This window comes from Podarcis muralis, chromosome 7, assembly GCF_964188315.1.
Source record: "Podarcis muralis chromosome 7, rPodMur119.hap1.1, whole genome shotgun sequence".
Taxonomy (NCBI): domain Eukaryota; kingdom Metazoa; phylum Chordata; class Lepidosauria; order Squamata; family Lacertidae; genus Podarcis; species Podarcis muralis.
Genome location: NC_135661.1, coordinates 66,392,422 through 66,409,008, shown reverse-complemented (window position 1 = coordinate 66,409,008; position 16,587 = coordinate 66,392,422). Strand labels below are relative to the sequence as shown.

Here is a 16,587-nt window from a genome sequence, read left to right as displayed (position 1 = left end):
GTAGCAAGGTCTCCTCCTTGGGATATTCTGCATATCCTTATCCCTGAACCATTTTTGCCATCGAACGGGTTTTATTTACTATGCTCTTGATGCAACTGTAGCCACTCTTCAGAAAAATGCCCTCAGCCACTTTTTTGTCGGCTCTCTTTTCCTGGAGAGACGCCGGGAGCGTAACGCCACCACGCATTGTTATTCGTACGACGCCCTTGCGCATGAGGAGACCGGGAGACGAGTCTCTGCCTGCAAGGAGCTTCCTATCGACCGGCCAGCTCTTCCTCTTCTAGGGAAGGCGGGAAGGGAGGCAGGAGAGGAGGAGGAGCTCGCCCGAGGCCGCGCGAAGCCTCTCCCGGGCTGAGGCGCCCTGCTCTCGCCCGCCTCTCCTTCCGCCCCAGGAGGTGGGCTCCCCGCCGTGTAGTGCGGCTCCCGCCCGGAGGAGGCTGCCGTGGGTGCCGAGGCCCCGCCTCCTCGTCTTCCTCCTTCCCCGTGTCCTTGTCTCGGCGCTGGCTGAGCTGGAAGAGACGGCGGGAGAGCAGCAGAGCGCGAGCTGAGCGCGCGCCGGGGAAGGAGGAGCCGGGCCGGGCGGAGCTGCCGCGCTGCAGTACACGAGGAGCCGGAACACGCACCGCTTCCTCCTCCTTCCCAGCTCCCACCGGCGGATCCTCTGCCCCGCCGCAGCCGCCCGGCCTGCCTGCCTGCCCGCCCGCCCGCCGGCTTCCCAGCGCCAGAGGTTCCTCCTCGCCCTCCGGCTGCGGCTGCGCTCCCTCTCGCGCTCCCGGCTGCCTCCTGGTCCGGGTCCGTGCTTGCAGCTACCGCCGCCGCCCTCTTCCTTCTGCTGCCTCTCGCCTGGGCACCTGGTCCCGTTTTCCCCTCGGGCGGGGGGCTCTTGCTGTCGGCCGCTGCCTGCTCCTTCCTCGCTCTCAGACCTTGCCTCTCTTTCCTAGAGGGCACCCCAGGCGCAGGAGCAAGATTTTTGGGACTCTTCCCCGCCGCCCCGAAAAGCCGCAGGCTCTTTCTCTCTCCCACCCCACCCTCGTCCATCCCTAACAGGAGAAGAACGCAGCTGAAGGAAAGCGCCCCCTGACCTTATTATGAGAGCTTTACCACACCAGTCTCCGTTTAGGTTTTCCATCTGGACGCGGGATCCTTCGGTGGCCTCGTTTTATTTCTCGGGCTCCCGCTTCCTCCTCTTCCTCCTCCAATGAAGCATCTCCCTGGAAGTTGTGTCCTCTGACATTTTCCCCCTTCCTTCAAAGAAGCCACGGCGGCCGCCTGCTAAGGCCAGCAGCTCCTCCTGGGTGCGTTTCATTTTATCTTTTTCGTTTGGAGTGGGAGAGATCCGGAGGCCCAATGGGGGCGAGGTTCCTGGGGGCTCCTTGCTCTTGCCGGGCTTTGCCCTTCCTGTTCTGCGCAGCGGCCCTCCTGGTGCTGCTGCCGGGCAGCACCGGCAGCGTGAACCCCGGGGTCACTCAGCAAGTTTACTCCCCGGAGCTGAAAGCGGCGGTCGAGAGCATCACCACTGCACCGCCGGTGTCCCTAGACAGCCACCCTGAGTCCAAGCACCCCAAGAACACTTCGGCCCCCGGAAAACACACGCACCAGAAGGCGTTTCCTGTCCTGGGCATCGACTACAAGCATGTAAGGATCCCCTTCGAGATTGCGCTATGGATCCTGCTCGCCTGCCTCATGAAACTGGGTATGTAATGTGTCTGGTTGGTTGGTTGGTGTGTGTTTGTGTATGATGATGGGTCTGCATTTTGTATTTTTTGCAGAACCAGTACTGCCAGGTGCAGTGGTGGACCTACATTTTGGAGGCCTTGAAGCTTCAACTGTTATGAGGCCCCCTTCACAACCAGCGACAGGGTCTGGGCAACCACTGTTTACTTTCTTCAGTGCGGTTGTTTACAACATCTGTTCTGCTGACTCTCAAACTTTGGGATTGTTGAAATATATATAGCAACGAATTAATCAATTCGAGTCATGCTTTTAAAGCAATGTGGACTAAAGCCGTTTCTGGGATCCCTGTGGGAATCGGGGGCCCTGAAGCTTAAGCTTCATTAGTTTCATAGTAGATCCGCCCCTGGCCAGGTGATTTTAGATTTTCAATTTAAGATCTTGCTGGGTGGGTGTGGACTTCTCTTCCTAGGTGGTAATGTTTCTTGCTTCATTCACTGCAGAAGGTGGTAGGTCAGTCTCGCTGGGCTTAGGGACCCTCCTGCTCATTCTTCTGAATGGGACCCATGACTTCTTCCCCCAAGGCTTGCCCTGATGGGTACCACTCATCTGAAGCATTGCAGGGCTGCATTTCCCTGAAGCTGCTACTCCCTTCATACTGTTTAGGCCGTCCTGAGACACTTATGTGACTTAACCAGAGGCCAGGCAGAATGCTTAGTTGTTTGTGGAGTGGTGTACTTCTCTTGTGAAGCTCTTTATGCACATGACACATGTTCACATGTGATGCTTGCTTAGGAGCGAAGCGTCTGATACTCTGCAGGGTCACGTCCGCAGACTAAAGAAGGGAAGTTCCCATGTTCTCCTTCAGGATAAAACTCCCTTGTGGTATGTGCTATGTATTATCTGGCCCAATGTAGTCACATGCAATATAAGCAGTGTTAGAAACTCAGATATATACCTAAGCTGGGTGCCAAATGGCTCCTTAAACTGGGGTTACAATCGCCGAAACAGAATGTCTTGTTGCCATTTTGGGGCCAGACAGCTCGAATGTCATATTTTTCAATTTGACTTTTTGGTTCCTGAAATTTGTTCTGACTGCAGATAAAATATCACAGAATTCTACAGGATGTGTTGTTAATGTGTGAAAACAGGCAAGATCCAAGGATCCCCCAGGCATGCACCTCCAGATGGTGGAGATGTCAGGTGCCTGGGCATATTCACTTAGTCTCTAGTGCAAAATGTACCTGGTACCTGGCAAATTTCAAATGCTGATTAAAAATGAACAGGTTCCTTGGTCCTGGGTTTTCAGCGAAAAGCCTTTCCAAAGGGTTTGAATGGTTAACTTTACTGTGGAAGGTCTGTAGCTCAGTTTTGGAACCTTCTGCATTCAAAGTGGATGCTCTAAGAGATCCCTGGCATCTCCAGGTAGGGCTGGGAGGAACTCCCTGCCTGAAACTCTGTGGAGCTGCTGCTGGTCAGTGTAGATGTTTTTCGGCTAGATGGACCAATGATCTTATTTTGCATAAGGTAGCTTTCTTGTATTCCTATGTTGCATTGAAGACAGTAACAATGATTGTGTTCATGGTAGATCCAAGTCCCTGAAGACAATCTGTGGACAAAGGTGAAGTTGCTCAAATATTGGAAGTGGGTTTGTAGGCCATCTGGTCCACCCCCTCTGCTTGATGCTCGACAGTGCTCTTGGAAACTCCAGGTGAAAGAGATCATACACAAAGACAGCTTTCTGTTACGCCTTCCTTCTTTTTTCTTCTGAAGCCAAGGCTGACCTTCCTAGAGTCAGGGACTAACTTAGCAAGTAGTATCCTAAATGGATGCAGAAAAGGATTTTTTCCACAATTGTGCAGCCCTGCCCCCATTTATAGAAGCAGCAGGGAGTATTTTTCTGCCTGAGGGCTACATTCTCTTCTGGGCAACTTTCTGGGGGCCTCATGCCAGTGACAGAGCCAAACAGAGAGGTCTGGATCTTTGCATTTTGCCCCCTGGCCCAAGCCTCCCCATCCCGCATGTGTGGCTCAATTTACATGTAACACTTTGCTGCAGTTAATAGCTTTTCAGGGTCGAGAGGTTTGCTAGTGCACGCTGCCTGATCGCTCCTGCTTAGCGCGTTCCCTGGCATAAGCAGCAAGCCTCAAAGCCTCGTCTCATTATATGCAAACCAGGATCACGGTTTGTGTCTCCTGGCTGAACTGATCAGCAGGCCAAGGACAAATTATTGTGGTTTGTTCCCAGGTTCAGACCTAATGAGAAGCTAACACTTCATGGCTTGTTGCTCATGCTCACGCCTTGGGAGGAGTGAAGTGGGAGTGATCATGCTGCTTGATCCCAATAAGCCATTAACTATGACTTATCTCTGCATGTGAAAGACGCCTGTATCACAGGCTCTAAAGCTGCCTTCTGAATAGAGGTCACACCGGCTCTCCTCCAAGCTGGGATGACTTCTATGCTCCATCCCAGACTGTAGCAGAGATTACCTCTGTTTCACTGAGGAAGTGATAGGGAAAGGGATGGAGAGAGATGTGCTTGCTTTCACGATCTGTTCCTTTGTGCTATTATCTGCCCCCTTGTTAATGTTAAAAACTTGCATGAAGAAGTAGGGTCATGGAGTTGCATGTTTGCCTCTTGGGAAATTGGGTACCAGTGTCAGGACTGGCTCTCTTAACATAGCCTGGGATCTCATACATCCGAATGCCTTGATTTAGGTTAGGCTGTTCGATGATAAAATGTAAGTACTGAAAAGGAGACAGGTGCTTTTGGCTGAGACGTATGCAGTTCACAAAGTACCTGCAGGTGAAAAGTTGAGTAGTGATGATTGTGTTGCTTCCCCTGACCTAGCACATGAGAAGAGCCCTGCTGGATCAGGCCAGAGGCTCATCTGGTCCAGCATCCTGTTCTCACCCTGACCAGCTAGATGCATATAGGAAGCCTGCAAAGCAGTGCTGATCATCACAAGTGCCCTTTCCTTTATGTAAAGAAGCCAAGCTTTACGCCAGCAGACAAGACAGTGCAAACCCTGCAGCAAGAGAAGAGGAGGACTTGGTCCAGACACTCTTAGGCCCCAGAGATGTGGCAAGGATCAAACCAACTTAGGAGAAGGGCTGCAAGGTTCCTTAAATGCAGCTCAGGGACAAGGCCAGGGATCTGAGTTCCAGGATCAGTACCTGCAAATGGAGACTGCATAGGGAAGCTATCTACAGTTGGCCCTGCCTACCCATCAGTTTTAAACAGAAGCAGGGAAAGTCCAGCTAACTTGTGCACATTGCCTGCCCCACTGTGAACTCCTGGCCTGACGTGGGGAACTCCTGTCTCTTGGAAGGACCTGGGTCTGCTCCTGTCCCTTCCCCTTTCCTCCTCCCCTGAGAGCTCAATCTGTGATGTGCAGCTCTCTCCCCACTCATCCGGTGGAGAAGTGGCCTCTCCGGCATTGGATGGCCCTGTCTTCTCATCTTGAGCCAAGGAAGGAGAAGCCCTGTGTGGCTTTCAGAGGGAGAGTCTGAACGGAGGCGCCTGGCTCAAAGTTGGGGGCTTGAGCAGGAGGGCTCTGATCCATGGCCTCTTCTTCCTTCCTCCTCCTCCTCTTCAGAGTCCTCCCCAACAAGTAGGTGGCTTCCTCTGGGTATGCTGTTTCCTGTACATGACTTATGGAACATTTCCCCTGCAGTTTTTTCACTAATGCATATTGTCAGGCATCTCACTGACTTGGCAGGTAATGCACAAGGAAACGGAAGCACAATGCAGAAGCTTGTGGAGGACGGAAGGACGAGGTGGGAATGCTGGTCAAGCAAGTACCCATGTGCAAGCCTATGTGGATGTGGCCGGCCACTTCCTGTGTTTTGTGGATGGTCTAAGACTCAAGTTCTAAATGACTGGACTTTATGCTTACAGGAAGCAAAGATAGTGCAAGGAGAAAGCTGCCAGGAAGTCTGAATCTGCATGAAGATACATACGCTAGATGAGGAATGAGGAATGAGGAGCCTGCTGACCTCCAGATGTTGCTGGACTTCAATTCCCATCAGCCTCAGACAGCATGCTCCATGCTCCAGGATGATGGGAGTTTTCGTCTCACAACATCTGGAAACCATCAGGTTTCCCATCTTTACTGTTTAAGAATTGTTTGTTACTTTTGAACTATTTGTTACATTTTCATACACTATTTTAATGGAAATAGGTTCTATTTAAGAATCTTTTTTCACTCTTCAGTCTTCTTCTTCTTCTTCTTCTTCTTCTTCTATTTTAAATTTCTATACCACTCTTCATCTGAGGATCACAGGGCTGTTTAGATTTAGAATATATAAACACAAAAATACATAACATAGTAACAATTTCCCCCTACACAGTTTAAAAGGCCGTTGATTGTTTAATTAGTCAAAGGTCTGGGAGAAGAAGGATGTTTCTTCCTGGTGCTTAAATGCAAGTATTCCATGGAAATTTATATTAAATTGGAATGCCACAAATGTGAAAAATGTGTCAGCAGAAGTTACATCATTGGGTGGAAATCCCAGCCTCATTTCCTAGAAGTATTGAACACTCCCTTCTCACTGCGATATGACATGTTGTTATGCAGCTTAGAGTTCTGTAATATAATGAATGCACAAATCTCAAGGCACAAGAGAGGGCAGTACAACCCGTGGCCCTCCAGATGTTGTTGAACTCCAACTCCCAACAGCTTTAGCCAGGGTGGCCAGTGGTTGGGGGTGATGGGAGATGTAGTTCAGAAGCATCTGAGGGGCCACAGGCTCCTTTAAATAGCTCGGGATCACAGTACCTCAAGGACTACCTCTTCTTTTTATGAACTGATCTGGACCTTGCAATTGTTACCCGAGGCCCTTCTTCGTGTGCCTCCTCTGCGAGAGGTCCGGAGGGTGGCAACATGAGAACGGGCCTTTTCTGTGGTGGCTCCCAGTTTGTGAAAAGCTGTCCCAAGGGAAGCTCACCTGCCACCTTCATTACATATCTTTAGGCGTCAGGCAAAACCTTTTCTTTTTCGCCAGACTTTGGGCTGATTAACATTCTATGTTCTTTTAAATGTATTTGTGGGAGGGCAGTTATTGGCTTGTTTGGGTTTTGTATTTTGTATTGTTATGTTGTGAACTGCCCTGTGACTTTTGGATGAAGGGCAGCATACAAATTTAATTAATGATAATGTTAATACTACTAATAACTGACAGTTTTCATCTTTATTTGCAAGCAGTTAAAAGCTAAAAGCTCCCTTCTCTACTAAACAGCTAGCTTTGCAGAAACCCATCCTGCGTACATGTTTCTACAGAGGGATTACAGATCAGTATGACAAATGAGGATCCTTACTAAGGGAGACAGCCAAGTATGCCTTCAGCAGGCCAGTGGCTTCAGGGCCGATGGGAATTTATTTATTTATTACATTGATATCTTGCACTTCCTGCCAAAGGAGACCAGGACCACCCAATAGTTATAGTGTAGAACATGTGCAGAGCACTAGGTAGGGCAGGGCTGGCAGAGTAGATCTAGCTAGTGGACCAGTTCCTGCCCCGCCCAGCCCCTACAGGACACCATCTTTCTTTTGCAATAGTATATTGTCCCCGGAATGTGTGGTTTTTTTCATCCAGAGGCTTTTCCATGACTTTGGAAGCATCACCTCTGACTTCATGCAACCTTCTCTAATTCATGGAGTTGTTTTGATTCACGGTATCTCATCCATTGCCTTCCCTACCCCTTTTTCCTTACATGCCTGTTTCAGACAGTGAACCTTCAGGCAAGTCTCTGTTCCTTTCTGTTACTCTATGTTTCATATCAGCCTTCCCCAAGCTGGTGCCCTCCAGGTGCTGTTGGACTATCTCAACTCACATCGGCCCCAGCCAGCTGGGTCAGTAGTCAGGGCTGATGAGAATTGTACTCCTTAACATTTTCTAGAGGGCACCAGGTTGGGGAAGGCTATTTTATACTGTAGGTGCTGAAAAAGAATAAAACAGCTGCCTTAAATTTTACAAAAAGTGCTTAAAGGACCATACTTATTCATTTCATGTATATCTGGCTGTTCCTCTAAGGAGATCAATGCTATGTACATGGGTCTTTCCCCCCTTTCCATTTCATCCCCACAGCAACCCTGAGAGGTAGGCCAGTCTCCCTGAAGAAACTTCATTCAGTGAGAGCTCCATGACTGACCAGGGGTCTGAACTTGGTTCTCCCCAGTTAGCCTGACATGCTTTCCACTGTCCCATAGTGGCTCTGTGTGGCAGGTGCAGAACGTGGTCAGAAATATCTTATAATACGTTGCCTTTGTTCATACTGATGCAACTTAAGATACTTTAGGAGGACACATCTGTACCTGACACCAGGCCTCTTTCCCTGGGGGAGTCCCTGAGCTGTTGAAGCCTGCCCTAGAGCAAGAATGGGGAATCTGTGGCCTTCCTAATTTTGGTTGAAAAAGTGCAAAGTTTGAATTCTCCCATCAGTGTATTAGTCTGGGTGGTTGGTTCATTTAAAATATGGACTGGACCAACTTCTTCTCCTTCCCTAATGCAGACACCTCTCTAATAGCTGCTTCTGTTCCAGCCAGTTTCCAGACATCTAATGTAAGGTCAGACCAACATGGGCAGGATAATTACCCGGGAGTGTTTTGCAACCTTAGCCCATAACTCTCGATTGCAGTGTTGAGCCTAACAATTTAGTTCTGAAATCTGTGTGTCTCCCAGATAAGTGTGGCTTGCTTAAATTGGTTGCTGGACTGATGCACCTCCACTTTTAATGATGTGGGAGAAGAAAGGGGGCTTGAGCTACATTTTCCAGCACATCCACCTCTTTGTCTGATGATCTGGGTGTTTAATTGGCACCACTCCTACATCTCATTGTAGTACCGAGACAGACAATTGCAGATGAGATGGAAATAACAGGATACTTGTCTGCCTCTGTGGTTCTGTCTTGTGCTGCTTGCCATGCACTTTTATCTGATTGTCTGCCCCACTTGTTGCTCTTGTAGGGGGCTCGTGTGTTAATGTACCAAGCAAACTTGTTTGCTTACATGATGGGGCATTGGTAAGGCAAGAATTATGCTCACTAAGCTTTCTTCTTTTTAAAAGCATGCTGCTATCCCAAATCCTGAGGGTGTGTAATGATGCTTAAAATGAAAACCTGACGGTATGTGGGCACGCTTTAGAAAGGATGGTGGGGGTAGCCAACACACTGTCCCCTGGATGTTATTGGACTACAACCACTTTCAGCCTCAGCCAGCTGATAGCTCAACAGCTCAGTGCTGTTGGGAGTTGTAGGCTGCCCCTGAAGTATGACAGCACTCTGTGGCCAAACTAGATGTGTTGTTCCAAAATGCATTCATTCCAATTGCTTTGCTCTGTAGTGACCTAAACGGCCTTCTAGGCTGCAGCTTTTACTGCAGCCTCCTGCCAAAAGTGTTATAAAAAAGGGATACAGTCTGTTCTGCACAAGGGTTTTTTTTTTTGTTACCCTTCGTTCCCATTTAACATTCTGATTATGTATTATCCCCAGGTGAAAAATGGATGTATCGTTAAATCATGGAAAAGTTTGTACCTCTTTATTGGGGGAAAGTAATACACCGTCCCTGTTTCCAGCCATCACTTGGCCCCTCATTAATTTATTTGGCTGACTGTCCTCTCTTTAACACTAAAATTGCACTTGTGTTGCCATTAATGTAGAGAACTATTAACTATATGTTCTAAAACCAGTTACATAGTGATCCTGGAACCCAGCTACATCCTGATCCAGACTAAAACTCCTCCCCCCTGCTTTTCAGTCTGCTCTCTGGCAACATTTGTGCAAATTCTGCATTATCTGAATATGGAGAAGTCTTTTTTATTTTAAACATAAAAAATTGAATGGAAAACCCCATTAGAAATACATGCTAAATACATGTCAGTTTGGTGCCTGCAGATGTTGGTGCAACAGGGTCAAAGGGGCACAGCCCCACCAAGCTCCTTGGGGCACAGCCCCACCTTCCATCTTACTTAAAACCAGTTAGCTTCCTTCTCCTTAGCCTCAGTGTTGCCCTTGTAGAACTCTGCAGGGAAGTGGATCAGAACAAAATTATAATTGGTTCTGATTCTGTCTGTCATTGGCTTTGACCCCACCTGCTGTTAGTTCTCCCGGCCTTCCATCCCACCAGCCTCAATGGGCACCAGCAGCCACTGCCTGGTGCCCTCCCATATGTTTTGGACTACAAATCCCATCACCCCTAGCACAACCTGTGATATCTAGCACACTGCAAGTTCTTCATCCCTGGTTGTGGGTTCCAGCTAAAATTGTGGTTGATCTTTAGTGAGCTAGGCCAAGCATCCTTCTTCTGGAGACGGATTTAATTATCACCGGGTTCTGGATCTGTGATGACAGTCGCAAGGCGCAAGCCATCTGTTCCTTGACATTTTGTCAAGAGTCCAAGTATCAGGCGCAAAGGATCTTGGGTGATGAATGTTCATGACTGGTGTTGGACCTTCTGTCAAGCGTCTTTATATTCTTCTGGCTGAGTGGGATACCCCCACCATCACCTTGTCAAAATATTTTGTTCCCTTTTAGTTGTGCTTTGCCTGCTCCCTATGTAAATCCTGGATCGTGCCCCAGAGATCTTTAGCAGTGCAGAAGGATTCCTGAGGAAAAAATCCAGTGTGGAAATAATTCTTTGGAGATGGCAAGCTGGAGAAGCGTGACTTTTTAAGGCTGGGGTGGCAACCCATTTCCAACCTGAGGGCCGCTTTTTCTTCTAGGAGCTACATGCCAGTGCTGTGGGTGCAGCAATAAGTCAAAGGGGGCAGAGCAATGAATGTAAATGTATGGAGAATGTAGTTTGTTGATGGTGCTGGCTGCTTTTCCCCTCACAGACCTACAGTTCCCAGAGCAGTTTAGCTGTCAATCCTCCTTCGCAGGGAACACTGGAAATTGTAGATCTGTGAAATGAACAGCCGTCTCCTAACAACTCTCAGCACCCTTAACAGACTACAGTTCCCATAATTCTTTGCAGGGGGAAGCCATGGCTGTTTAAAGTGGTGTGACACTGCTTTAAATAGATACTGGAGGTGGAGGCCTTGGCCTCGCACTCCCATCCCCAAGCTTTGAAGCGAAGCTAGACTTTGGCTTGGCCAGGCTAGGGCTGCCAGGACCCTTCAAACCCAAATTCCTAGTAAATAGTCTTTTGAAAAGGAAAGAAAGGCCCTGTCTACTGACAAGTAAGGGTACTTTATACTTTTAGGCACTGGCTTGTCTCAAAGGCCTTTGTCTGAGTGTGTTCCCCCCGCCCACCGTGCATGTGTGTCTTGTGTTAATGCGCAAACTATTAAATGGCTGCTTTTGGTATTTACCTGAGTTTCATGGCTTGCTCTGCCATGACTGCACCTTAGGGGCATGGCCATGCTGGCTGGGGCTGATGGGAGTTGTAGTCCAACACTTCTGGAAGGCCCCTGGCCGGCAAAGGCTGGCGTAGATGCCCTTAACATTTTATTACTGTAAGCTGTGAGGTGTCTTTAACATAATGCAGCCTCTGGGTACACTTTCTTCCACTCCTGACTTTCTCTTCTTCCACCCCCCTCTGCTAAGCTGTGTGTGATGTAAGATCAGCAGCTGATGCAGCTCTTCTTCTTAGCTGGGACTGCTGTAATGACTGAGTCATTGCAGAGGGTGCCCCCCCCCCCCCGGTTTTCTGTTTGCAACCCTTGGGTTTTGCAATCTGTCTAGGTCAGGACTGGCTGATTGGGTTGGTGTGCAGCCACCGGCTTCATTGACCTGGCTCTTAATTGCCACCTAACTCCAGCCAGTGCTTTGGGGACAGGGTGGGGGGAGAATGTAGCTCTATAATTTAGGCAAGCAAGGTTGGCTGCCAAACGATCTTGGCTTTAAGCCTTTCCGTATTAATTATGATGATTGAAAAAGTGAACTGCTTGCAGATTGTGTGCACTTGGATAGACTGTCTGACCGCTGTGTGATGGGTTTAGCCACGTGCTATCAAGGAGCTTATTAGATATACCTCATCCACGACAAGCCTCACATGGGTCCGTTTACACAATGTGCTATTTTTGTAACGTGGGGTGGTTGCGTTGCAGAAATGTCATCTGCTCTGTTGGGCGGCTTCCTGCAATGACATCCTGGCTTTTCTACTGCAACGTTTGCTCTCTTGAGATATACGCTCAACACATTTGAACCCCGGAGTAACATTCACCCTGGAAGTGAACCTTCATCTTTTACCTCCCCAAATACGCTTGGTCATCTTATGTTTCTTAACCAATGAACACCGTTGATTTTTGTTTCCAGCCCTCTTAGTGTGCTTTGCTGCTGCTTCCCCTGAATTTTCTTAACAGCCGTAGCACTATAACAGATATTTCCACTAGGCATGTAAATTACCCCTCGCCTCTGGGGAGCTAGAATTTCCCTCCAAGTGACCAGGGAGGGGGAGTTCCTATAATCTGGAAGAGTAGTTCAGCTTTTTATTGCTTCCTCCCTTCCACTTTCAGACCTCTGGTGTACAAAAAATGGCTAGTGTAGGTGTGTGTTGGGAGGCAGGATAGTAACACATTCGTGTGTGGGAACTAATATGCAAAGGTAACCAGCTAATGTCTTTTGTGGACTGGATCTAGTGGGTGCTCTGCTGCACATGGAATGGCTGTTTTGCACCTCACAGCAGAGCATTGTGCAAGAAAATGGAAGTAAATTCAAAGATGAGAATCTGCCGGTACAACCTCTTGCACAGTTAAAAGCTGGAGAAGTGCTGGACTAGAACACCCCTGCCTTTTTCAGCCCTGTGTTGAACTCCTAAGCATTTGCAGAATAGCACAAGTGGTTATTTCCTTTCCCATCATAATTCTTTGCATCCAGGCCTGTCCTGCAATTTAACGTTGTTAACTGCTAATTTATGATGATGAAAATAATGTAAAAATCACTCATATGCACAACTTCAGGTCCTTTAGTTTTCCAGATTTATATAAAGGAGAGTAAGCCTGCAACTTGCACGCATTTAACTTGTGCACATTCAGCTTTGCTGAAATAAAAAAGGGGCCAGTGTTCTTGTGAAAATGACTTGGGCAAGGTCCACCTGCCATTGAACCCAGTGTGTTTTGACCGTACATGTTTTTAGCTTTAGGTGTGATCCCTGGAACAAAACCGCTGTTTAAGTCATGGGTTTACTGTATAGCAAAGGCATAGAGGAGTGGGACAGAGTCCATTGGGTTACCTCATATAATGGAAGGATCCCTCCATTTTTGTTGATGCTTAAAAATTGTTGTTAGTGGTTTCCCCCCCTATAGTCGCAAGACTTTAAGTCCAAAGCACTGAAAGCTAAATTTCTTAACAGTTAACCGCAGCATACACTCCTTTCCCAGCAATTTTTAAACTAAAATTTTCTTATATACCCTCTAAAATCTCTGAAATGAGGTTTGTTTGTTTGTTTTTAATCTTGTGAACTGCCCTGAGATCTTCGAATGAAGGACGGAACACAAATTTAATATAAATAAATAATAAAGATGTTGGACCCAAAATATGTTAGTTGCTTAGGCAAAACTACCGTATGTATTAAATGAAGTTCTGTGCAAGTTCCCCCTGACTTAAAGAAATAAAAAACCAAAAGCAACAACTCAAGACTGCATTCGAAGCAGAGGAAAAGTGACTGGGGAAGGGAGTTTTAGTTGTACCCTTGTGGAATTTTCCTTTCAAAATTGCCCGGACCTTAAGGTGGCTCCATGTATGTCCCTATTCTCAGGAGTAGAGGAAAGGAAAAGCTTTCTGGAGGTGTTTTTGAGAGGAAAAATGACCAGGTGCTAAGTGCCCCCCTTCAACTCTCCTCCCCCTGCTTCTGATTTTACACCCACAAGTAACTGCTTTCTGCTTTAAAAACAAAACACTGAACTTTCCATGGTATTCTTTTTTAAAAAAAGCAATATTTACCTGCCCATAACATGTAGTTTGGCTCTTAATACCCAGATCAAGCATTTCTGCATTCCATATGAGTGTGAGATGAAGGCTAACTTTCGGTTTAAAGGACATACAGCACTGACAAAATAGTAGGTTGTATCCAGTGTCGTACTAAATCATTTGTTCTGACAGTGCAAAGCTTCAGGCTTTTCCAACAGGACTCCTCCCTCTTTCCCCTGTGCCCTCCCTAAAACTGTCCTGGGGTTCCCCTGCCAGCCTTCCAGAGCAGATGTGGAGAGTCCGTGTGCAAGGAAAGGAGCAGGGAGTTGCCTTGCGCAAGCATAAATCCTTGCGCTGATGGAACATGTTAGTTGGGTGATGCCCCAGTACTATCAAAGTAACCAGAGGCACTCTTTCCTTGGCATATGCATGCAAAATAAACGATAGCATCAGAGTCTTGGGGGCATGCAGTGATTCCCACACTGCTTTGGTTGTTGGCATTGTGTGTATGAATAGCACGGCTGCTGGAATGACTGATCATGGCGCTCTTTTCCACCAAATCACCGCACTTCTTTCTGGACGGTGCTGATTGGGTTGGCGAACTGCTGGATCCACGTGCACCTCTCCCATGTGGTGAACTACTCAAGCTTGTATGGTGACCATATCAGTGGCAGCCTTCTCAGTGAAGTACCTTCAGCCCCTGGGCTCACTCTTACCCCCCAGACTGGCCACTGGCTCCTTCTCTGCAGGATGGAGAATAAAGGGGCTTGTGCCTTGTTTGAGCAACAAGGCCTTCCTGGATCCTTGGTTAATCCGTGGTCCAGCTCTCTTGGGTACCACCAGACAAAAAGCTCCATCTGCTCCAGCACCTGCTTTCAAACAGGCCAGTCACATACCCTTGGGGGAAACCCATACGCTTGGTGTGAAGGCGATAACTGTTTCTAGCCAGGACAAGTGCTATAGAGTTGCATGCTGGATATATAGCCATGACTGGCTGTCAAAAATTTGCTTAATCCCCTTTCAAATCCATCTGAGTAAGGGGCCATCTTGTGGCAGCGGGTTCCGTAAGTTAATTATGCTTGAGGCGTGTAGGGCTGGAGCACTGAATTAAATTTATATTTATAATAAAACTTCATTTCTTAGTGTGAAATCACATGTATTGATAGCATTTCGGTGTCTTAAAATGCAGGCATATTTCCTTTTCTCTCTGGAATAGTGAGAAGCTCACCCTAATAAAATACTGAGTGAGGGAGCCTGAACCCATTTTTAGATCATAATTACTGTCTCAAGTATGGTAATATCTCATGGAGTGGCTTAATAATAATACTTTGTATATGAGACTTAAGCAGCCTAACTGCACATGATTACACCCTTATGAGATCTTGAAGGCTCTCAATATGCCGTGCTTCATGAATACCACGGACTGATTCTAAGTTGGGTATGCTTTAATAATTAGTATAACGGCTTGCTCAGATGTTCCTCTTGAGGTTAGACAGTGCCGGAGTGAGAGAGAGTTTTGCCACACTGGAGGTTTATGTCAGTGATGTCACTTGTTCAAAGGCATTAATTTTTTTGAAGCCAAATTTAAGTCAGAAAACCAAGAGGAGCTAATTAAGCTGCTTCATCCCTGTTTACACTAACCGTGGTTAGCTTTACCTCAGAATCTTAACAGTTAATGTGAGGGTCAAAAGGTGGTTTGCAAATCTTGCTCTTTTTGGGGGGTGGGCAAATGTTTAATTATTATTGAGCTTTTACAGATGCACAAAATACTGCTGTGGAATAGATGCTTCATAATACGAATGCACCCTCCTTACTGAACTATGAAAAAGACATACTCAATCAGCCAGATTCCCCTAAATCAGTATGAGAGCCAGGCAGGTGTCCCTGTGGGCAATGCAGACCCTGGCTAGAGTTAACCATGGTTAAAGTGATCAGTTGTAGAGATGTAAAGCCATAACCGTGGCTGCCTATGAAAAGGGAATGGAGTGTGTAAGCCACCCTCTGGCGAAGCTGCCACTCTAACCATGGTTGAGAGGTCAGGAATGCTACATCAAGATGTTGTTGTTTAGTCATGTCCGACTCTTCGTGACCCCATGGACCAGAGCACGCCAGGCACTCCTGTCTTCCACTGCCTCCCACACTTTGGTCAAACTCATGCTGGTAGCTTCGAAAACACTATCCAACCATCTCGTCCTCTGTCGTACCCTTCTCCTTGTGCCCTCCATCTTTCCCAACATCAGGGTCTTTTACAGGGAGTCTTCTCTTCTCATGAGGTGACCAAAGTATTGGAGCCTCAGCTTCAGCATCTGTCCTTCCATTGAGCACTCAGGGCTGATTTCCTTAAGAATGGATAGGTTTGATCTTGCAGTCCATGGGACTGCAATATAATCCCCCACAAATCAAATTGTGCCTACTTTGTGTCTCCGCCTCAACTCACCCACCCCAAACGTCTCTGTTCCTCCAACCGTCAGTAATGCTTGTCTCCTTACCTGGCTGTATTCCAAACGTAACATTATCATTCCAGCCCCACCTAGTTATGTGGGATGGTTTGAAGGTAGTAGCTACCAACGGTGATGCTGAGTTTAACAAAAATAACAACAAGAAAACTTATTCCAACTATTGCACAAGCATCCTTGATAGCTTCAGAAACCTCAGGTGTTCATTGGCAGGTTATACAACAGACACTCATGTCTTCACTTGATTCAGGAGTGTCCCCATTGCAAAATAATATGAGAATCCAGCATCATCATATATTTTAGAGGCATCAACAGTTATTAAAAGAAAGCAAATTGAATGTCTCAATGGGAAACCTTAAATTTATGGGCTGTGTCAAGTCCTTGACACTAATGAATGAAGAATTGGAAAGAACAGAGAACATTATGTTGCTCAGTAAAAAACAACAGGTATTTGAAGAAATTGAAGTGGAGAGATCAAGATGGATTGGTTTGCCCTGGATCCTGATTAATTTTTAGGAATATTATGTGAGAAGGTTTAGAAAATTAGCTAGATAACCTCTGTTGACCTTTTCCAATGTATTTAGAGATTTGAAAGCAAGAGCAGGAAGGG

General features: G+C 47.1%; 1 protein-coding gene across 1 annotated transcript in view; it reads left to right on the top strand.

Annotated features, from left to right (window-relative positions):
* The first annotated feature begins 316 nt into the window (after positions 1–316).
* SLC9A1 (solute carrier family 9 member A1) overlaps positions 317–16,587 on the top strand; it is a 75,445-nt gene continuing 59,174 nt past the window's right edge. Inside the window, exon 1 of the mRNA XM_077932479.1 lies at positions 317–1,693. Within this exon, the coding sequence (XP_077788605.1) occupies positions 1,348–1,693 (346 nt within the window). The 5' untranslated portion in view covers positions 317–1,347. The remainder of the gene's footprint in view (positions 1,694–16,587) is intronic.